The sequence below is a fragment of the Uranotaenia lowii genome, chromosome 1 (genome assembly GCF_029784155.1).
Source record: "Uranotaenia lowii strain MFRU-FL chromosome 1, ASM2978415v1, whole genome shotgun sequence".
NCBI lineage: Eukaryota > Metazoa > Arthropoda > Insecta > Diptera > Culicidae > Uranotaenia > Uranotaenia lowii.
Genome location: NC_073691.1, coordinates 202,155,742 through 202,178,590, shown reverse-complemented (window position 1 = coordinate 202,178,590; position 22,849 = coordinate 202,155,742). Strand labels below are relative to the sequence as shown.

The 22,849-nt window shown below is 36.2% G+C and overlaps 1 protein-coding gene across 1 annotated transcript in view; it reads right to left on the bottom strand.

The window, feature by feature from the left end:
* The window catches only part of LOC129744210 (tensin-1), a 357,316-nt gene that overhangs the window by 14,037 nt on the left and 320,430 nt on the right, over positions 1 to 22,849 (bottom strand). Inside the window, exons 2-6 of the mRNA XM_055736623.1 lie at positions 22,120 to 22,210; positions 11,530 to 11,767; positions 10,615 to 10,995; positions 4,413 to 5,318; positions 3,686 to 3,861 (exon numbers count right to left, since the gene is read on the bottom strand). Coding sequence (XP_055592598.1) covers positions 3,686 to 3,861; positions 4,413 to 5,318; positions 10,615 to 10,995; positions 11,530 to 11,544 — 1,478 coding nt within the window. The 5' untranslated portion in view covers positions 11,545 to 11,767; positions 22,120 to 22,210. The remainder of the gene's footprint in view (positions 1 to 3,685; positions 3,862 to 4,412; positions 5,319 to 10,614; positions 10,996 to 11,529; positions 11,768 to 22,119; positions 22,211 to 22,849) is intronic.

Sequence of the window (22,849 nt, the reverse complement as noted above, 5' to 3'; positions counted from 1 at the left end):
GTGAAAATCGGTGCACGTCGCAATTCGCAGTCCAGACTTTCCTCAAATCGGAAGATGTGTGGAACGCGGTGAAGCCGACACCGATTGAGGATGGAACCATGCCGGCCGTAAACCCGGTGAAGGAGATAAGCACGTGGCAAAATGATTCTTCTGCTTAACCTTACGAATTATGTCCATGTGTGGGAAGCGAGAACTGCGCAGCAAATGTAGTCGAAATTGGAAGCAGCGTTTGAGGATTCCGGACTGACACGAAAAGTTGGCTTGCTGCGAAAATAAATTAAAACGTCGCTAGCAACGAGCGACTCCATGGAAACGTATGCAAACACTGAAGTATCACAACAGCACATAAACTACGTGGAATCGGTTTTGACATAAGCGAAGAGTGGATAGAAAGTCTTTTGTTGGTAGGATTACCGGAATCGTACAGCCCAATGGTGATGGCACTCGAAAACTTCGGTGCAGCAATCAACGAAGCTACTGCAGGAAAAGTTAGAGCACCTGAGCCATCAGCAGGATCAGCGTATGGAGGGAGGGAACATTTTTCAAAACCACCACCGAAACAGCATCAAGAAAGGCAACCATCGGATGTGAAGCGGGGTCAAATTAGCAGAATATGGAAATAGCCTTCAAGGAACTGTCCACTTAAAGATAGGAAGTTTAAAGCATGGTGTACCGTTTAATCGACAGAGGAATTGGCTGTAGATGTCCTGTCGAAGCCGCTCCAGAGAGAACGCCTCGAAAAGAGTAACGTGTTAAGATGGGTGTATTTCCTGAATAATTCGAGGAGGTGTGTTGAACACAAAACAGTACAGCAGGTCTCCGCAGAACAAATCATCATATGCAAGGCTAGTAATTTTCAGTCAATTTCATTCGATCCTGATCAGTCGTCTACGAATTGAATGATCAAGCAACCAACAATGTCAGTCTGGCAGCAATGTCAATGTTGCATGACATTGTCGCATTCCAGTCAAATCACATATACGGGCAGCTTTTTTATTAAATTTTATGGTTGTGTTGGAGAGATTTTTTTGTTATTAATAATGATAAAAAAAATGTCGTAGCAATCAAGATTTAGATTTTTCAACTTGATCATGACATTGCACAATGGTGCAGAACATCAATCTAGCTGTACGAAATTAATAGCGCCCAAGGATGAAGAGACAGACATTTCATGTCTTCAGCAACGTTGTTCAATTTTACATGGAGCATATTCTAATATCAAAATTTTTGCCAAGGGGTCCACCGACAGCTCGATAAAAATGCTAACTTTTTTGTTTTTCAAATAAGGGCTTTGATGTCTTCGACACGAACTGGGCCGGCATCGTTACTGGTTCGTACTAAAGATTGAGACTCTCAAAATTATGCAGTGAGATTGTATTGCGAGATTCTTTCACTTGACTCATTGTGTAATGTTGATAATCTCGAACCAGCAGGTGGACCGTAGTTGATAGCAGGCTCAAGCTCAAGCAAACTGATAAAAAAATATATTCCAATGGGGAATTCTCGGGACCGTGAGAAAGCAATATTTCGGTAAAATTTAGGTGTACACTCATTTTTGGGGGCCACTGTATATTCAACAAGTACTTCACTTTTCTTGAAACCGCTCAATCACATTTTTACTAAAGCGAAAACCGTCAGATCGTTTGGTTCATCAATAGCGAACCCGCCGTATCTCATTCATTCATTCATCATTTCATCATTTTTTTCCTCAAATGGCGAACTCGCCTTCTCTCATTTTCTTCACTTATGGCGAACCCGCCTCATCTTATTTTTTATCATGGCGAACCCGTCTTCTCTCATTTTCTTAATATGGCGAACCCGCCTCATCCCATTTCGTTTTAATTTGGCGAACCCGCCTCATCTATTTTTTTTTTACAAATGGCGAACCCGCCTCATCTTTTTTTTTTTATTATGGCGAACTCGCCTTCTTTCATTTTTTTTACAAATGGCGAACCCGCCTCATCTTATTTTTTATTATGGCGAACCCGCCTTCTCTCATTCTTTTTCTATTATGGCAAACCCGCCTTATCTCATTTTTTTAACCAATGGCGAACCCGCCTTATCTTTTTCACTATGGCGAACCCGTTTGATCGCCTCAACGATTATCCATTGGCCAATCCGCCTGATCACCTTCAATATTGGCGAAGCCCCTGATCACGTTTTACTGATGGCGAATCCGTCTATCAACTTCAGGAAATTATAATAAATATTTGAAATAAGTCATTACTATCATTTTAGGATGATGTTATGAACAACCGGCCATGATTCAAACTCGCTTATATCAAACAAGTCTTTAATTGAAAATAACAATCGATTATATGGTGCAGAACTTTTACAAACAGGAAATAATCAATCTAATAATAGTTTGAATCTTTCTTCCATTGATCGATCGTCGTAGCAGCTATTTTATTTCAATGCTATTGAAAATTTTCCACCAGCACGCTTTTTTACTTTATACTTACAGTAGATTGTTCTTATGTGCGTGTTTATTTGCTCTTCGTCGCCAATATAGAATCCTTAATAATAGTAAGATTGTACCCGAAAAATATCTCTCTTGAGACCTGTAAATATACGAGTCTTCTCTTATCACGTTAATGATTTCAATTGACATTCTTCAGCTGTATATCCACTCGATTACTGCGATCGAGTAGATACCACAACACCGGAACTTCTCCCAATCGAAAAATATTTGACAATAGTTAAGCAATATCGTAAGAAGATCCAAAAAACTGTAACCAGCGAGAAGCAGTTCAAATCAAACTGGCGTTCTGCGCCGAAGAAACTGGATAAAATGACTGTTCAAAATCTGATGGCAGGCGTCAAACGAAAGTCTCGCCAATTTGGACTTGGTCGACCGGAATCTTTACTGAGTTTTTTTTCCGTTTGTCCGTTTGTTTGAACTTCAAAAAGAAAGACAATTTGATTTTTTTTTAACAAAAAAATCGATTTACACGCACAATTTAGTTGACTACTTTTTGATCCGAGCACCCTTTAGTCAAAATAGCTTCCAAATTCAGCTTACTTAGTCCCTCATTGAAATTTGTTGAGCATTTGGTAGCTGGTCTTTTTTCGATTTCCTCTTAGACTTGCATAACGTGAAAAGGAATTATTATTGCTAAATATTATCTGAGAATAATATTTGAATTACATTACGAGGTTCTTAAAACTATTAGCTTTGTACAAATCGGTTGAAAAACAAGAGAGATTTAGCAATTTTAAGTTCTTTCAAGTGAGAAGTGTCAAATTGTGTATTCTACATGAAACAATTGAGGGTTCCAGATGAATTTTTTTATTTGAATGAATAAATTCTAAAGCCGCCAAACTTCCAAACAGTGTCAAATATTGACACAATCCACGAAAAATATTGTGTTGGTCAAAAAAAAAACTCTCTGGAGCCACCTTTCGATGCGAATTTTAAAAAAAATGTAAATGAGATCAACTCTTCTCAAAGCTCCACTCCATTCTATTTCATGTCAGAATGAGTAATGTCAAATGAGTAATCTCTTTTCTATGGTACATATAATCATCAAAAAGTATCAAAAATTTCGAACAAAGTAATGTGCTTTTCTTGGGAAAGAATGTTAAGTTTCGGGCAGTGTTGTTTGCGGATGTTTCATATGGATGGATTCGGAAGGAATATAAGAAGTGTTCAAATGATCTACGATAATCGAAACCTCCGGCTTACCGTTGTGATGTCGGACTCTTGGGCGGCAGCGCTGGACTAGAGGTGCCATTGGCCAGACCGTACGGCGTTCGGGGCGTCACGGGGAAGGCGGGCGTTTCGGGCCGGGGCGATCCACCGGTCGGCGAGTTGTCCGGTTCCGTCTCCGAGCGGTACGAGGAGAACGATTCCTCCCGGGCCTGTTTGGGTGGGGTGTGTGAGTTCCAGATAAAAAAGAACTTAGTTTTTTGTTAGGAATAGGTGCTTCATCGTTGATGAAGTTTCTTGGGAATGACACTGAAAGGCCGAACTTGTGAAATCGGCTATTTAGTGTCATTTAGGAATTGGTCTCTGTTTTTACCTATTTTGTCGACAAGAATCTTAAAACTAATTCTTCTAAGTGCAGTAATTAGTTGACCTTCAACGTGGGACCGGTAACTGTCACGCCTTTATAGCATTGAGTGACATTTGGTAGGGAACAATTGTAAGCATGCATGATTAAATAGGCAACTATACCATCCAGGAAGTCTGGTCAACTTCATGACGTTAGCCACAATTATGAACTATATAACAAGAACATTTATTGTTTAAATCATGATAACATGAACTTGATGGGTAGCACTTAGCATAAATAGCAAGCAAGGATGATTTTTTGTTTCGAAAAATGAGGCGATCGCGAATCACTGCATGTAAAAGAAGACGAAGAATAACTGTGATTGAGTGAGAGCAAATGGGCCGAGGGCGCCGTTACCTGATCGCACCAGGAGATAACGCCGTTACTTCGTTCGGACAGACTTGGTGAAACGGACGATATGGTACTGTCACTTTCGGACGCGATCCGGCGGATTTGCTGGTGATTGGTGATGGCACCGATTCGTTCCGGCGCGTGATGGTGATGCTGAAATCCGTTACCGTTGTAATCCAGATGGTCGACGGGTTGTTGATAATTCAGCTCGTTGCCGTTCAGTCTTTGCTGAGCCGATTCGGAGAGATTGTACTCGGTAAGGTTGGCAATTACGGCACACAGCTCCGTTACGTGGCTCTGGTGCAGATCGTTTCCGTTACGCTGCTGATGGTCGATCTTGGCCAGGTGCTGTTCGTTGACATTTCTCTCCAGTGTTAGAGTGGCGAGCAGTTTGTCCAAGGCGCTCGTAGTCGAGAATTCTTCTTCACCTATCCGTAGATGGTAACGGTTGGCGGCGCCCGGCGTATCTTCCGGTGACAGATCCATGGGTTCTGGGGGCGATGGCCTTCGAAAGTTCGACGCCGTAGTAGAATGACCATTTTGATGATGAAAATGGAGCCGTTGATGATTGCTAGGCTGTATTGGCGAGTTATGATTATGAAGATGTTGTTGATGGGGACTAATGAACGAACTATTGGTAGTAGTAGAAGTAGTAGTACTAGAACTAGAAGGCTTAGCGACATGGTTATTGCTAGTGGCTGTGGCGTTGCTAGTGACATTGACATTGTTACTGCTGCTGAGACTGCTGGCACAACTACTCCCGCTACTGCTGCTTTTGCTACTAGTGCAGGACGCAGCCCGAAGGACCGCAGCCGCACTGCTAGTGATGTCGTTCAGCAGGTGGCTTAGTTTGTCGCTAGTTTCTAGGTTGTTAAGACTGTTTATGTTACTGAAGATTAGCTGTTCGGACTCCTAGAAGTAGAGACGAAAGAACGAAACGAAAAAAAAAACAACATAGCGATAACGTAACAAACATAAAAATGAAATTAAAAAAAAAAACGCCTCAATGAAAGCAAAACAATGAAACGATGAATGATGGTAATTTTTTTTAAAACAGTGTATGCAACAAAACCAAAACCATGCAATGCTTCCGATTGTGATTTCCTGTACCCAGATTATTGATACTGTTTGTAGATTAAAAAAATCAATATCCTCGTTAACCTCAACTGAGACTAAAATTAGGATTATGTTAGAAACGATTTGCCGGCTTATGACCAACTACTTCGCTCCAGGTATATTACTCGGGAGTGAATATGTCTAAGTTTGTGCAACCAGAACATAACGGCAATCTGCCTCGTTGATCCAGCCTTATGTTTAGCACCGTTTTCTGATCGAAGCCACTTTCATTGGGGGACAATTTTTGATGGCGCTGATCAATCTTGAGACTTTTTCAACGCGCCAGCCCTGAATTTTACTTTGGAAGTCCGGACTTCCGACAAAGCAAAGTGAAGTACTAGATTGGCGGAAGTCAGTGTTTTGCTGCCAGTTCACTAGCGACATTTTAAAAAAATTATTAAAATTCACAATAATCGCTTCGATTAAAATGGAAATGCACAGTTGAAGGTAGATCAAAAGGTCACTCCGGAACAGCCAATAGTATCCCCTAGCTGGCCGGATGAGTCGAACGGAGAAAGGACGGAATGTGCTAATTTAAGGAAGAATCAGCGGCCATGGTGGCGAGGAAGGACACGGAAAAGGAAGCGTCCATTTCCGAGAAGATGCAAAAGTGTTTTCATCCGACAAAACGTGTATTCGTCTAATTTGATTTGGTTACTAACCAGACCAGTTTTAAAGAGTTGAAGAGAAAAAAATCCTTCTTAGACAGTGAATGGGAAACCGGTAGAATGTTTGCTCAGTGAATCCCAAAAAGGTTGAATTTACCTTTTTTCTAGGTGAAAAAAATGGCACAATTCACCTTTTTGCAAGGCGAATGAAAAAAGGTAAAATTACCCCCAAAGGGAGGTGAAAAAAACTACCCCAGTTACTCGGTAAATTTTACGTTTTTGTTATTTTCCGTGTAGAACAAGCATCTAAAAAATTTCTGTAGGAAAATCGCCTATTTTTCCTTGACAGTTGGGTGGCATTTTCCAACTGGGATAGAATTTCATCCATAGCGCATAGATCGCACTCTGGAATCGAAATTGCGTACTGCCGGAAAAATTATCCAACAAACGGTATCGAGTGTCCAGTCATTTTCGCTTCCCGACAATCCGGCTCGAAGGACCACGTGTTCAGGATCGCTTCGGGTGGAACAATATTCTTGTCATTTTTGTCATATTTGTCATTTTTGTAATTTTTGTAATTTTTGTCATTTTTATCATTATTGTCATTTTTGTAATTTTTATAATTTTTATAATTTTTATCATTTTTGACATTTTTGTAATTTTTTTTTTCATTTTTGTCATTTTTATCATTTTTTTTATATTTGTTATTTTCGTCATTTTTGTATTTTTTCCATTTTTGTCATTTTTGTCATTTTTGTAACTTTTGTCATTTTTGTCATTCTGGTAAATTTTTTCATTTTTTACATTTTTGTCATTTTCAATTATTTTTGTCATTTTTGTTATTTTTGTCCTTTTTTTCATTTTTGTAATTTTTGTCATTTTTTATCATTTTTTTCATTCTTGTTATTTTTATCATTTTTTGTTATTTTGATCATTTTTGTTATTTTTTTCATTTTTGTCATTTACATATTATCATTTTTGTCATTTTTTGTCACTTTTGTCATTTTCGTCATTTTTGTCATTTTTGTTCATTTCTGTCATTTTTTATCATTTTTGTCATATTTGCAATTTTTATAATTTTTTAAATTTTTATCGTTTTTGTCATTCTTGTATTTTTTTCATTTTTGTTATTTTTGTCATTTTTATCATTTTTATCATTTTCGGCATTTTGGCAATTTTTTCTTTTTATAATTTTTGTATTTATTTTTCATTTTTAAAATTTTTCTGATTTTTGTCATTTCTGTCATTTTGGTCATTTTTTCATTTTTGACATTTTTAACAGTTTGGTATATTTAATTATTTTTGTCATTTTTGTCCTTTTTGTTCATTTTTGTAATTTTGTCATTTTTGTGATTTTTGTTATTTTTGCCATTTTTATCATTTTAGTTCATTTTTTTTAATTTTTTGCAATTTTTTGTCATTTTTGTCATTTTTATTACTTTTACCCTTTTTTAATTTTGTAATTTTTATAATTTTTGTAAATTTTTGTAATTTTTGTCGTTTTTATCATTTTGATCATTTTTTTAATTTTTGTTACTTTTGTAATTTTGTCATTTTTTATCATTTTTTCATTTTTGTATTTTTTTTGTCGATTTTGTCATTTTGGTAATTTTTTTCTTTTTGTCATTTTTGTTATTTTTATCATTTTTGTCATTTTGATTACTTTTGTTAATTTTGCCATTTTGATCATTTTAGTCATTTTTGTAATTTTTTTGTCATTTTTGTCATTTTCGTCATTTTGGTAATTTTTTTATTTTTGCCATTTTTGTCATTCTTGTCATTTTTTTAAATTATTTTTCATTTTTGACATTTTTGTCATTTTAAATTATTTTTGTCATTTTTGTATTTTTGTTATTTATGGCATTTTTATCACTTTTGTCATTTTCGTTATTTTTGCCATTTTTATCATTTTTATTATTCTTGTCATTTTTGACATTTTTGTAATTTTTGTCATTTTGATCATTTTTGTAATTTTTGTTACTTTTGTAATATTGGTCTTTTTTTATCATTTTTGTCATTTTTTTTTTATTTTTGTCATTTTTGTCACTTTTGTTATTTTTGCCATTTTTATCATTTTTGTAATTTTTTTTTGTAATTTTTTTTGTCATTTTTGTCATTTTGGTAAATTTTTCTTTTTGTCATTTTTGTTTTTTTTGTCATTCTTTTCAATTTTTTTTTCATTTTTGACTTTTTTGTCATTTTCAATTATTTTTGTAATTTTTGCTATTTTGGCATTTTTATCACATTTGTCATTTTTGTCATTTTCGTTACTTTTGCCATTTTTATCATTTCTATTATTCTTGTCATTTTTGACATTTTTGTAATTTTTGTAATTTTTTAATTTTTGTTACTTTTGAATTTTTTGTAATTTTTGATATTTTTGTCATTTTTGGCATTTTATCATTTTTGACATTTTTGTCTTTGTCATTTTGGTAATCTTTTTCTTTTTGTCATTTTTTTTATCATTTATGTCATTTTTTGCATTTTTGTGATTTTTTGTCATTTTTGTCATTTTTGTTTATTTTGTGATTTTTGTATTTTTTTCATTTTTGTCATTTTTATTATTCTGTTATTTTTGTCATTTTTATCATTTTAATCATCTTTGTCATATTTATCATTTTTGTCATTTTTGACATTTTTTTCATTTTTATCATTTTTATTATTTTTGTCATTTTTGTCATTTTTGTCATTTTTATTATTTTTGTCATTTTTGTTAATTTATGGCACTAATGTCATTTTTATCATTTTTGTCGTTTTTATCATTTATGTAATTTTTTTTTAAAATTTTGTAATTTTTTACCATTTTTGTCATTTTTATTATTTTTCTTTATTGTCATGTTTGACATTTTTGTAATTTTTATCAAAGATTTTTATCATTTTTGTAATTTTTGTAATTGTTTCATTTTTGTCATTTTTGTCATTCTTGACATTTTGTTTTGTTTTGTCATTTTTGTTATTTTTGTCATTTTGTTCTTTTAATCATCTCTGTCATTTTCTTTATTTTTGACATTTTTATCATTTTTGTGATTTTCTTAGTTTTCATTATTTTAGTCATTTTTGTAATTTTTTTTTTAAATTTTTGTCATTTTTGCCATTTTTTATCATTTTTGTCATTTTAGTAATTTTTTATTCTATTGGTAATTTTTTTCCTTTTGTATTTTTTTTTATTTTTGGTAATTTTGACATTTTTGTTATTTTTGTTAATTTTGTCATTTTTGACAGTTTGTCATTTTTTCATGTTTGTCATTTTTGTCATTTTTGTAATTTTTGTCTTTTTTTCATTTTGTGTCATTGTGGTCATTGTTTTCTTTTTGACATTTTTTTTTCATTTTTGTCGTTCTTGTAAGTTTTCTCATTTTTGTATTTTTTGTCATTTTTATCATTTTTGTTTTTTTTATTATTGTTGTCATTTTTAACATTTTTGTAATTTTTTTACATTTTTGTCATTTTTTGTCATCTTTTATTATTTTTTGTAATTTCTTTTTCATTTTTGTCATTTTTTCATATTTGTCGTTTTTGTATTTTTGGAAATTTTTGTAATTTTTTTTTCATTTTTGTCCTTTTTGATCATTTTTGTCATTTTTATAAAGAGCACAGTTCCGGAAAAAGTCAGGCAAATAACAGGTGGAAGAAGTCCAACTGAAGCCTAAGTACCCACACAGCAAAAACTATTTCCTGTAAAATTACGCAAATGTCCTGTAACAAAAAGGAGCAGGACATTTACCGTAATTTTACAAGTCGAAAAACAAATTACGTGACATTTAAATTTAAGTGTACAACTTTTTTACAGGACTGTTGCTGTAATAATAAATGATTTTCGTAAACTTTTAAGGAAAAGAATATAAAATTACAGGTTTTGTCAATTACAGGTTGATTTATTTTAAATGTTGCAGTTTTCAGTGACACGTGATAGTCAAAAAAAAAAAAATTCTGTGCTTTTAAAGACTTTCAAAAGCAAAAAAGGTCTCAAGAGTGAGCAGAGTATCCCTTTTACATTATTCACGTTACTGATCGGAACTTTTCGCCAAATCACTGGCTCGTTTATCGACACTTCCGTCGTGCCATTCGCTTTCCCATCCGGGAAGAGTGTATCGCAACAGAACGTGGAGACAGATTCTGGGAACCACTCACTTTCATATTGAGCAGTCTTGTTGGCATATTTACACGGTCGTGTGGCTTTTTCTGTCTTTCGAGAATCTGAGACACAACACTTATCGACTTCGGGACAGCTGATGACAGAGCGGTCCCACGCATCAACGAATTGTTTTGTCCATTCGGAATATTCTAAATAATCTCAGTGACAGTACCAATGTTGGGTTACGGATTGTTATGATGTACATAATTTTAAACGAATTTTTGATTTTGTCATACCACCAACTTCTAGTTAACATGCTACAAACCTTCCGTTTTCGAAACCTCAAACGTTTATTCGAGTGAGAGAGAGAGAGAAAAAGAAAACACACACGAGACGCTTCGATACCTACCAATCTCACATGTCCGTGCTTGGGCGTCGAATGTTCGTGATCAGCCAGCGAGAGCAGCCCATTTTGGATCTGCTTCTGAGTGAAGCTGCCATTTTGTTGCTGATCCTGGTACTGTTGATGGTGGTTACTGATGATGGTGTTACTAGTTAAACTACTACTCTTGTGCGCGCTACCGTTAGCTGACGTAGCTTGGTACTGAAGTTGGGGCGATTGTTGTTGTGGTTGCTGTTGTTGTTGTTGTTGGTTAAGATGAGACATGCCATGCTCTACCGTCGTCGATGAAGATGTTACCGATGGCGACGGAGATGGTACCGCCTGTTGCCGATTGGCTTGTGCAATGTGACCGTGCGGCGAAGCACTTAGGACTGACAACGGTGAGGACTGCGTCGATTTTGATGTCGTTTGAAGTTATGATGGTTGATTTTATTTGATTGGTGTGCGATCATGAGCAAGTGCAGCAAGTCCAGTAATTGAGTTCAGGTTAAATATGGGTGCAGACAAACCGGATGAGGTGCGAGATCATCCATCAATGAGATCCCAACGTGTGGTGGTGGTGGTGGTCGTGCAATGCAGTAATAACGTTTGAAAAAAATAATAAGTTACATACAAAACAAAACAAAAGCATCTACAACTGTGGACGACTGATGGAAGTCGATTTTTACCTATCTACATCAAACCGATCTAGTACGACCTAGTCGAGTTAACCTTATAAACAATTTTCGCTAAAACTGACTCTACAGCTGAAGCAAGTTCAACAAACTGGAAAGCCAAAACACACAAAAGAACGTGATTGTATGTACCGAAAATTCTACCATTCCAGATTCTACCGAAAACTATGTTTAAATATAAGGGAGTTTTGTGCAGTTCGATCTACTTATTACTAAAAAAAAAAGAAACATTCCCACAAATACTTACACCAATCGATTGCATTTTGGCGCTGTCGTGGGCTCGCTTGACGGCCACGAAGGGTCGCTCGGTCGAGTGGGTCCGGCTGCTGCTGTTGTTGGTCGTCGTCGTCGTCGTCGAAAGCGTGTGGTAGTTGCGGTCGTTGCGGACCGGCGAAAGCGTCTGGCTGCGGCGGTGCTGCGTCGTCGCGCTGCCATTGTAGATCTCAGCGCCGGTCGTGGGGAATGCGGGGCTGCCGTAGCTGTAACTGTATGGAGAAAAGAAAAAATCAGTTGAAAAAAGTTTGTTGCAGAAATTTTGATTAAACGAGCCAATACCAGGAAGGCTAAAATCAACCTGTATACACATCTCAGGTGGCGATGGAAATCCCGTGCTAAGTGTTAGTAAAAGTTTTTTTTTTTGTCAACATTGCAACCATGACAATTCGTGACGTCAGTTGCATTTTCAAATAAACAACCAACAGCGAAAACTATAGAGAAGAAATCATTGCCAACTGCTGTTTACGATTTTCGCCTAGGATACATAAACATCCTGGCAAGTGACGTAGGCTTTGTTTATCTTTTTACTTTTTGAATAACGAGTTATATAATAGTATGCGTATTTGTTCATCACCTGTCTTTGTACCACATTGGGCTAAAATAACTGTGGAGAAAAAAAAAGAATAATTTACAAAAAAAAAAAAATCAAAGCAATCTTTGCTTGCTTTGGAGTCGAAAGTTGTTTCAACTTGTTATAAAATATCATAACAGGCGATGGAAGAGCTGCCGAGTTTAAGTGATGGATTTGCATTAGTGCAAGTGGGATGCAGCTAAATTTTAACAGATCTTATGGATTTTTCTCGAAAACACTCTCTGGAGCCACCATTCGATGCGATTCAATTAATGACGTTTCGCTTTTCCTAAAAAGTGGAATAAAACTTCTACGAACGCCTAGAGGTTGCAAAGCAAACAAAATTCCAAAATAACATTCCTCTATCAGGATTGATCAGCTGAATCGTTTACTTTATATTTAGGTAATTAAATAGATTTTAAAGTTCATAAAAAGTTTGCATGAATAGCAAAAAAAAAAAATTTAACCAGCTTTAAAAGTCGAAAAAAAAAAATTTTATTGCGTATTTTTGTTTTAAACTTACATTTTGATTATAGCACGCAGAGAAAACTAGTACCATTGAAACAAAGAAACTACACTTTTTAATCGATACTCTAATGATCTTTGAATATAAATCCTATATCTTAGATTAAAAATCTTTTTTTAACGAACGAAAAGAAAAAGTTATTTTTATTCAATGTAAAAAAAAATCGAATAAAAGAAAAATATTCGTGCCGGAATCAAAGAATCTTTGATTTTGATTACATTTTCGTTGAAATCAACATGGTTTTCACAATGGTTATGATGAAAAAAACATTGTAAAGGAAAATTCGTAAGAGCGTGAAGAATTTTTGGTGAGTTTTTTTAATACCTATCTGAGGATATAGGGGAAAGTCAGGTAAAATGGACACTTTCAATATTTCAAAAATTACAATGTTTGGCACAAATCTAACGATGGGAATATTTTCCCCGAAGTACTTCACACTTTCGAGACCCTTTGTTTAATTATAGCAAGCAAGGTCTCCTTAAAAAAAAACAAATACTTTTAGGATCCATTATTTGATGTAATTTTTTCTTCTCATAAAATAGTTCACAACTCTCAAAATTTTCGAAAATTTAAACCGTTTTCACTGTTATTAAGCTGTTTATTAAGCTTCTTTATTAATCATCTTGAGGGAAATCAGCGAATATCGCTCAAAGGGCTTGAACAACAAACGTTTTGAAAAAAAGTTGCTAAAGCGGGTAAGATGGACACCTCAAGGTCGGGTAAAACGGACACATAAGTTTCTCTAGGTATTTTAAATTTTTCATCGGTTTGATCATCCATATGCCTTCAAAAGAACTTGATAAGAGCAATTGTTGGTCGAAAAGCACTCGCCATCTCGAACAGGCCATAACAACTGTAAACATAGGATATCCGGTGAAGAAAGCGCCAGAGCTCCGCCCAATTGAGAAATACTGGGTTATTGTCAAGCGGAACCTAAAGAAGACCAAAAAAACTGCTAAGGACGAGCAGCAGTTCAAGGCAAACTGGCTTTCTGCAGCGAAAAGGTTGGCTGTACAAAATCTGATGGCAGGGGTTAAGCGTAAGGCCCGGCAATCCGGATTTGGAAAAGCGGAAGCCTAACTGAATATTTTTCCTGAATTTTATACTAATTAAACTTGAAAAAGAAATTTAATAAGAAATTTAATTTGATTTTTTAAATAAACGATTTCACCGATTTACACGCGTTTTTCCTTGACCAAATTTTGACCGTATCACCCTTTATAAATCACTTTTGTAACTTTTAAGTTCGTTAATAAGTACATATAGTTCACTCATGGGAATTGGGCAAAACGAGTCATATACAACGTACATATAAATTACTTTTGCAACTTTCAAGTCCATTAATGAGTACATAAAGTTCACTAAAGGGAATTGGGCAGTTGATTCTCTTAGTCAGCCAATATGTAACTTTCAATGTCTTCATTCAAGTAAATGTGTGACTTTTGGTTGCTTGGGATTTTAATTACAATGTTCTTACCAAATCTTGAACTCGAACTTACGGGCAACGATCATCACTTAAAGTGTTAATTTTTTTTTTTCAAAATGATTTTCCGAAACATAATTCCAACTTTAAAGTTGTTAACTAGTTTTTCCGGAACTAAATGTGTACTACAAATTGTAGTTTCCCAAATAATCAAGTGTTATTATCCAAACACGAGTTTAAGTTCGAAACAAGTTGAATTAAGCCTTTAAATCTACTTGAAAGTTGAAGTTTGAAACATGCTGAATTTAGCCTTTCAATCAAACCCAGAGTACAACGGGAAAACAGAGGGAATTGAAGTAGGCGTTGCCTTGCAAGGTCGTTAAAATGTTTGCTCTGTTAAAAAAGTATTTTCCAGATGTTAAAAAATAGTATAAAAAAAAATAAAAAATCGAATCCAGCTGATTATACAGTCCCCCCACAATCATGGGTCACACACTATTATTAGTCACCGGTCATTTGAACTGCTAATATCTACTGAACTAAAATATTTTTTTTCATTCTACTATTTTTAGTTTATCGATAACGTCATCAAAATGCATTAAAAATATTATATGTGCGCTTGATCACAGGGAAATTGCTTTTTGAATAGTTATTTTCATATGTTAATATTTATTTGTTGAACTATCGCAAAAATTTCCAATGCTATAAGGTTGACGTCTTAAACCGTTAAGCCCCTTATGCGGGTATTTGAAAAATTCCAACAAAATAAATAGGTCTCATATAAGCAAAAAGGACGAGTTTACGTTTTCCAAATGGAACTGAGCGAATAAAACGCGAAATTTCAAAATTATTTGCATAATAAAATTGACCCATAATTGTTACAACATCTACCAAATTTCACACAATCATGGGTCAATTTTTTGCTAGCAAAGCAAAACATTTCTTGGTTGCTTTAGCTCTACCCAAATGCCCCTTGAATTTATACTATCAAAGAATGCCCCTGAATGTTTTCCAGAAACGCGATGATTTCCATGTTGATATTTGGGTGTTGCCATGGACTTCTATGTGACTAATAATTGTGAGCAATTTGACTAAGAATTGTTACGGGCTACAATTTTGACCCATAATTGTGGTTTTGAAAAACGCTGATAGTTTCGGTAAATTATGTTATTTTTTAACAACACTGAAAATAAAAACACATTTGAACTCAAAGAGGAAGCATTTCATGACTAAAATTTATGCAAAGCTTGATATTTGGTCAACTAACACTCGAATAAACAAGCATTTTATGGTGAAAGAATACGTTAAGTGACTAATGATTGTGGGGGGACTGTAACTGCAAAAGGGAATATTGTGTTATGAATATTGTGAACTAGTTGTAAAGTGCGCTGTATCAATAAGGAAAATATCAATACATCGAATATACCTACGTTAATGATTGATAATTGAATTTGTTTGGGTTTAGAACCAATAAGTAAATTGTTCCAAGTAAGTTGCCCGAAAAGGCAATAAAAGTTTATCTCTATAAACTCAAAATGCAGCCTTCGGAAAAAAATGCAGAAGAAAAGGAAGTGAAAGAAGTGAACCTTAGAATCTACTTGAAAGAAATATGACACTAAATTTGAACTTGTATCAATCCAATATTGCGAAGTTGCTATGGAACGCCAGTTGGAAGCAAAGTTTGCGAAATCAGTGGGCTCTCCCCTACAAGAAAAAAAAGAAATCACAGAAAAATCTCTCGCGTGCGCTTTCATTACGTCGTATGAAACATCTTGAGAATTCACAAAAAACTGCTGCAAAAGTTAACAAAACAACTTTAAAATTTGTATCTCACATAATATTATAGAATATGTTGTCCAGACTGCAAATTTGCACTTTCGACTTTTGATTTCTAATTCAAATTTATGAAAAAAGGTTTTTTTTTTATTAAAACTTTAAAAATGTTCCAATTTGTTGATGTTTCACATTCCTTTCATAGGAATGGCGTCACAAAAAACCGTCACAGAATTTTGGGTTCAAATAAAAGAATTCAAGAATTTTTTTTTGACAAAAACGCATTTTTTTTTCTTGGCAACCTTGGTTGAAAGTCATTGAAAACTTTTATGTTCATCAAATAGTACAACAAAGATTTTGTACCAACTATTACTAGGATGATCAAAAAGACTAGCAACCTTTTGATAGCTGTGTTTTGTTGCCGTCACCTTTCAAATTTGTTCTATTGTGACTGAAACAATTTTGTCAGTTGATTGAACGAAAAGTAGGAGGTGTCCCCACTTTTTAACATTTTTGTTGCCGTTATCTTAAAAAAATCAATAAAATCTTTATATCGATAAGTGCAACATAAAGCTTCTAGCTTCAGCTTACTTTGGCACTGCAAATATTTTGGCACATTTTTTTTGAGCTAGTTGATCTACAGCCTTTTCTCCGAAACATTTTCTTCGATTTTTTTCCCTAGACTCTGAATAATGTAAATATGAATGATAGTAGTTGAATATTGTCTCGGTATTGCAGTTACGAAGTTTCCAAAACTGTTAACTTTATACAAATCTGATACAACGATTTTAAGCCAGGATTGTCAAACTGACACTCTAGATCCCATAGGGAGTTTGGTTTGCCTGGGCTTCCAGGGAGCGTCCATGAAAAAAGTAATGGTGCAAAATTAAAGATTTCGTAAAATTATGGACGGTCCAAGAAGAAGTACTTTGTTTGGATGCGTCTGAATAAACTTACAAGCCGTCAAACTTCTAGTGGTGTCATATTGACACAATCCATAAACAATTGATTGACCAAAAAACTCTCTGGAGCCACCTTCGATACAATTTTGATAAAATTAAATGTTCATGAAACCAAGTGCAATTTATTCTATCTAATGTCAACTAATAACCATTTCATTATTGTGTTTTGATAAATTTCGCGTAAAAACTACTTTTAGACTAATGTTGCCAGAATTTTTGCAGCACGTTTCCCGGCCGGACAATCGGGGCTATTTTATATTAAAACCTGGCAAAATCCGGGCATTTGATTTCAAAATTGTGCGGATCCGAGAAATCCGAGCAAATTAGGTCAAAATGCCAAATTCGGTCAATAACTCAACCAAAATTTTGAAAAAAAAACTTGATAAATTTATTTTTTTCGTCAAATCTTATCATATGATTTTTTCTGCGGTATTGTAAACACGTGAGATCACCATGCTGCTTTGTGAAAGCAAGTCCGCTAACAGTTTTATCTTTTCGTATCGTTATTAATTACCGTCGAGGTCATAAGTTCGTGCTAGACGTAGGAATAGTCGATTTAGTGAGGTAATTGTAGTCACTGTATGCTGATGAACCGAATAGCCGCCAAGATCCCGAAGAACAGTCTAAAACATCTGTAGAGCGCTTTTAGACTCACTGGTACATTAATAAAAACTTATTAATATTATTAAGCCCGTAAATTAACATCATATAATTACTCTAGGAGAGTACATCAGAATTGAGGTTAGGTCCGAACTGTCCCTGAAGGAGCGCTAAACCCTACCAACCCTTACTGAATTGTGAGTAAAGCATGGATCACGACAAATCTGGACGCATTTAATAGGGTCTATCTCGAAGCTATGTAAACGAAATAAAAATGTTTTGTACTCAAAATGTAAGGTTTTTATTTCACTTTAAAAGAAAAATTATAAAAAAAATATTCCGATAGTGTTTTGATGAATTTTCGAACTTTTCGTCGAGTACCACTCATAATAGTTTGGACACCCTATTCACTGACTTCAGCGTCCATTTTGTTCCACAATCTCCCCATCTCTGTTGCATCCCGAGTCGTCCTACCATTCTTCTTCATCTTCTGCTTGACAATTGCCCAAAATTTTTCGATAGGGCGGAATGAGGGCAGTTGGGTGGGTTGATGTCCTTTTCGACAAAATCCACCCGTTGGCCCGATACCACTGTAGTACCTCTTAGCTGTAGTGGCAGCTTGCCAAATCTGGCGAAAACTTTACTGGTCCTTTGTGAGATCTAATGTACGAAAAAAACCGGTTTTTAACGGCTCATTGTACATTTCGTAGCCCATGGTCTTGTTTTTCGTCCGCAGCTGCAAATACCTTGCCAGATCAAACACTTTCTTGCCAACTTAAAGGCAAAAACGAATTTGAACTTGGCGGGGATATTACCCAGACCAGTGGCTTTGTAAAATTTTTGGCCAAGAAGCCGCCCAAAATCAGATTTCACGATTTTTGAACCAGACAACGTCGAGTTTTTGACGTGGGTGTCCAAAATTAATTTTCGCCTCGCGGCTTCCATTACGTGTAACTTTATTGAAACAAAACGAATCGTTACGAAATTTTCAGCACTGAACAAAGTACTGTTAAAACATTCCAGATCCGACAACTAGGAGCGCTACACAGTATTAAATAATCTTGTGCTTTTACATGTTTTAACCTGCAAATAATTGGAACAAGTTATTTCTACTAAATTTACATGACTTATGACGTAATGTAAATTCCCGAAAAGTGAAAAATGCCTTTGTGAATTTACATGACCACAACAATAAAACCGTTCCAGCTCATCATTCTTTTTTAGTTTTTGAATTCATAATTTATCAACTTCTAGCCATCAGCCTTACAACAAAACATGACAATGATTAAAAAGTTGTTCAAAATGTTTGTGTTTACTCGAAATTCACGAGCTCCATACTTGAAAAAGATTTTTTTCGGCGCATCAAATCGAACTTGCTGCTTACCGGTCGGCCGTTCGGTGTTTGTTTGTGATACGATTCTTCTACAGAGTGTATCTGAATTTTCTATTATGTTTCGTTCATAGTTTTTGGATGGATGGTTTTTTTTTTTTTTAAATCATTTTCTTTTTTAATGTAGGTAGGTATGTTCACCTAGAATGTTATTTGAATAATATTACTTGATATTATTTCGTTGTACATTGAAATGTATTTGCAAAATGCTGGGATTTGAGGAAGGGGTAATGAAGCGAGTCATTTGTTTGTATGAATATTAAACAACTCAAAACGATTCACTTATATAATAGTCCATGAGCCTCATTTTTTTAATTAACACGTTTATACTTAAATCCAAAAACAAAGAGAAAATAGCTTTAGTTTGCTGAAATTTTTGGAACAACAAATTAAGAATATTGTTGACCTTTTTCTGCAATTTTTTATATTCTTACCTTAAGGTTGACTACTTTTTGTGCCATTCATTTTTAAATGTTAGATTTCAAATCAACCTTATTGGTTAGAGTTATTCTTATGTTTAAAATATGTTTAGAAATGAACAAGAGGGGAACTGAACAATATATCACTTCTATCCAATAATGTCTATAAATTTCTCTAGAGTAATATACTATTTTTAGGTTTTTCAATTAAAGCCTAAACATTATTTGTTTCTTGGTGAAATTTTTTAAAATGATTTCTTTTTACTTGTCATTTATAAAAATTGGAAAACAAAAAGACACACCCTGTGCGCGACTGCAATGTTTTTGATTTCAAACATCGTTTCATGCAAAAGTCATGTAAAATAACTGTCTCCAAGGGAACGGTTCGCATGGAAACTGGCGAAGGACGAGTTGATGTTGCCAACGTGTTGAAAATTGTTATCTGTGAGCGTCATTTGCAAGAAACAAGGTAACAAGGTGATTTTCATGGCCAAGAAGTTTGAAATCTGGTACGAGAGCGGCGAGCTAGTCATCACTGGAACTGGAGAAGGTTGCCTGGTATCGAGTCAGTCGGCCGCTGAAAGCATTTTTGGCGAACAGCATCGAACTTAGGCACAAACGTCTAGCTAGGCCATTTGAATGAGAGCAGTTTGACGAAATTGAAGCGAATGGCCAACGGTATGGAGTTCTAAAATGAAGCGATTGTCGATTGTGAGTCGTGTCTCAAGGGGAAACAGGCACGATTTTCGTTTCCTAGCAACGAGTCAAGAGCCACGGAGCTGTTGGGAGTTGGTACACTTCGATCTCTGTGGGCCCACCGAGGTGTCATCGTTTGGAGGCAGCCGTTATTTTGCAACGTTTGTCGACGATGCGAGCAATAAGGTTGTCGTCTATTTTCTCGAGCGCAAGAAGTAGAAGGCAAATGACTTGCCCGTACACGCCGCAGCAAAACGGCGTCGCGGAGAGGATGTGCACCGTACACTGGTGAAGAAAGCACGGTGCATGCTGAACGATGCGAAGCTTGGTAAGGAGTACTGGGCAGAGGCAGTCGCGACGGCCGATTATCTCGTCAACCGATGTCCGACGAAGTGTTTGCACAACAAGATGCCGGAAGAGGTGTGGTCTGGCAAGGAACCGAATCTTTGTCACTTGAAAGTGTTTGATTCAAGAGTGACGAGACACATTCCGTAAGCGAGACGCAGGAAGTTTGATCCCTAGGTAAAGAACGGCATTTTTGTTGGTTATTGTGAAGATACCAAAGGCTACCGTGTGTATGACCCCGAGTGCAACGAGTTTCATATCAGCCGAGATATTGTGGTTTTGGCTGAGGGCAAGGCGAACGCACGCGTAGCGTGTGATGTGAAACCTGTTGAATTCTCCGAACTGAAATTCGAGGAGGTCTTTGAGTCAGGCGTTGATTGTGCTGGTTCAGATGCATGATAACCAGGCGATGCCGTGATCCTTCCTGGCATCGTTAATGCTTGAGAGGAAGATGCTGGTGGCGGTGACGAAAATGCTCTCCCACCGCAAATTCAAAGGACAGCTTATGAGCAAGGGTTGAGGCAAAGTGATCGGGAGCGCAGGTATCCAGGCAAGTAATCTGATTTCGTCAGCTATGGATCCTTTTCTGGAAAAAGTGTTTCTCCTCAATTGCCACCAGAGACGGCCGATGATCCAAAACAGATGGACGATCCAACTACCAACGACGAGGTTCTGTGTCGGTCCGGAAGAGAGCATTAGGTTCGAGCCTTGGAATAAGAGCTGCAGTCGTTGAGCGAAAACGAGACGTGGATGCTGACCGATCTGCCCGAGGGGCGGAAGCTATACGGAACAAGTGGGTCTTTAAAACGAAGCGTGGACCCGATGGAGTTGTTTAGCGATACAAGGCTTGTCTCGTAGTCAGGGGCTGTTCCCAGAGTTCCCAGGTCTGGATTACGATGAGGTCTATTCGTCGTGCGGTACGTTATGATCTTAGATGGACGCTGTCACGGATTTTCTACGGGGTGAGCTGAGGGACAAGGGAATATACATGGTGCAGAATTCGGTCACGGGGCTTGGCGATCTCTTCGTAACCTCCAAGAAACGTCGAGTGGAGAAGGTGCACAAGCTGGCACGACGCCGGAAGATTGCGGATAGGAGTCGAGGTGACAAAAAATGTCCGTGCTGTCGTTATCACGAGGACGCAAGCAGCCGTAACAAGAAGTGCATGTAACTTGCCAATTGTAATTTTCTCTATGGTGCATGGCAAAATGCCAAAATTAGAATCCTGAACTCATAAAATTTGAATTTATCTTTAAACTCTGGCCCCAGATTGCGGCAGAACTTTGGGAATAGTCTCCTACTCGTAATGCTTGTTTCTGGGATGAATATTGACAATGTCTCATGCAACCTTTTCAAACCTTACTGTCGAATTTTATTTGACCAAAATAGCTCTCTGGAGCCACTCCTTAATCGATCTAACCCTTTTATCACACATGGTTTCCAGAAATGTGTTTTTCTTTTGCAATTTTGCGCAAAATCAACAGTTTTTTGTGAGAAATGTTAATTCCTAACAGAATTCTTTATATGAAAAAAAAAAGAAAACGTTGACCAATTTTTAATTCTGCAATTCGATCAAACACAATTGTTATTTTATAAATTATGATTCTCAATTACTTTAAATTAATAAGTGAATTAGCAATTCTGATGTTTGATATTTGATTCCTGAATTCTAGATCCTAAAATCTTTAGCTCTGATTCTGTGCTTATTGTATTCTGATTCTGATTAAGATTTGAAAAATTGAATTATTAATCATAGTTGGATTCTTAACTCTGTTACCAAATTCTGATCCCGAAGACAATTATTTTTGTATGATTTTGTGTGCTCGATTAAATCGTTCAAAAATGCTGCAACTCACCTAAAGCTATTTGAATGATCACGTCGCTGCTGTTCCTTTCTGGCGCGCAGCTTTTGCTGCTGTAGCTGTAGCCATGTCTGGCCGGAGATTCTGTAACGATCGAACAAACGAAAGAGGGAAGTGACAGTTAAAATTAGTGAAGATCAAACACTAGGCATACATAAGTATAAACATCAAACGACACTGTTTGTTCCGTTCCAGATTTGGTGACACTGAATTCGAGTCGAAAAGGGATGTTCATTAAAGTTAGAATTTGGAGCGGACGGCCATATTTCATCCGGGCATCGAACCTTGAAGCTGGGCGGCCATTATTTTTAATTTTTCCCTCCCTGAGAACAACAAATAATAATTTTTCACCCCCCCCAAGATTAACCTCGCGAGAGGCAGGAAAAAAACCAAATGTAGACGAACGACAGCTCTCGTTGACGTTTGTTTAACAAACCACCACCCACACGCACTTTTCGCCACTTCCACCGGTTCTCGATCGGCGCTGGCGTCTATCTAGATTTTTTATGAGTAACGGATTTTTTTTCCCCTGGTAGTTCTCCCCTGGCAGCTACTTGCGGTTGATAGGCTGGTTTGCTTGCGACAACCTGAGCAACATTCAATTACAAATGATTGGATTACCAGCAGATATTGGTGTCGTAAATATTCGCGGGAAGGTGGTCAACTGAAGGGGGAAATGTTGCGCCCCCGCACAGTTGCTTAAGTCGGTCCGGCGGCAATATGA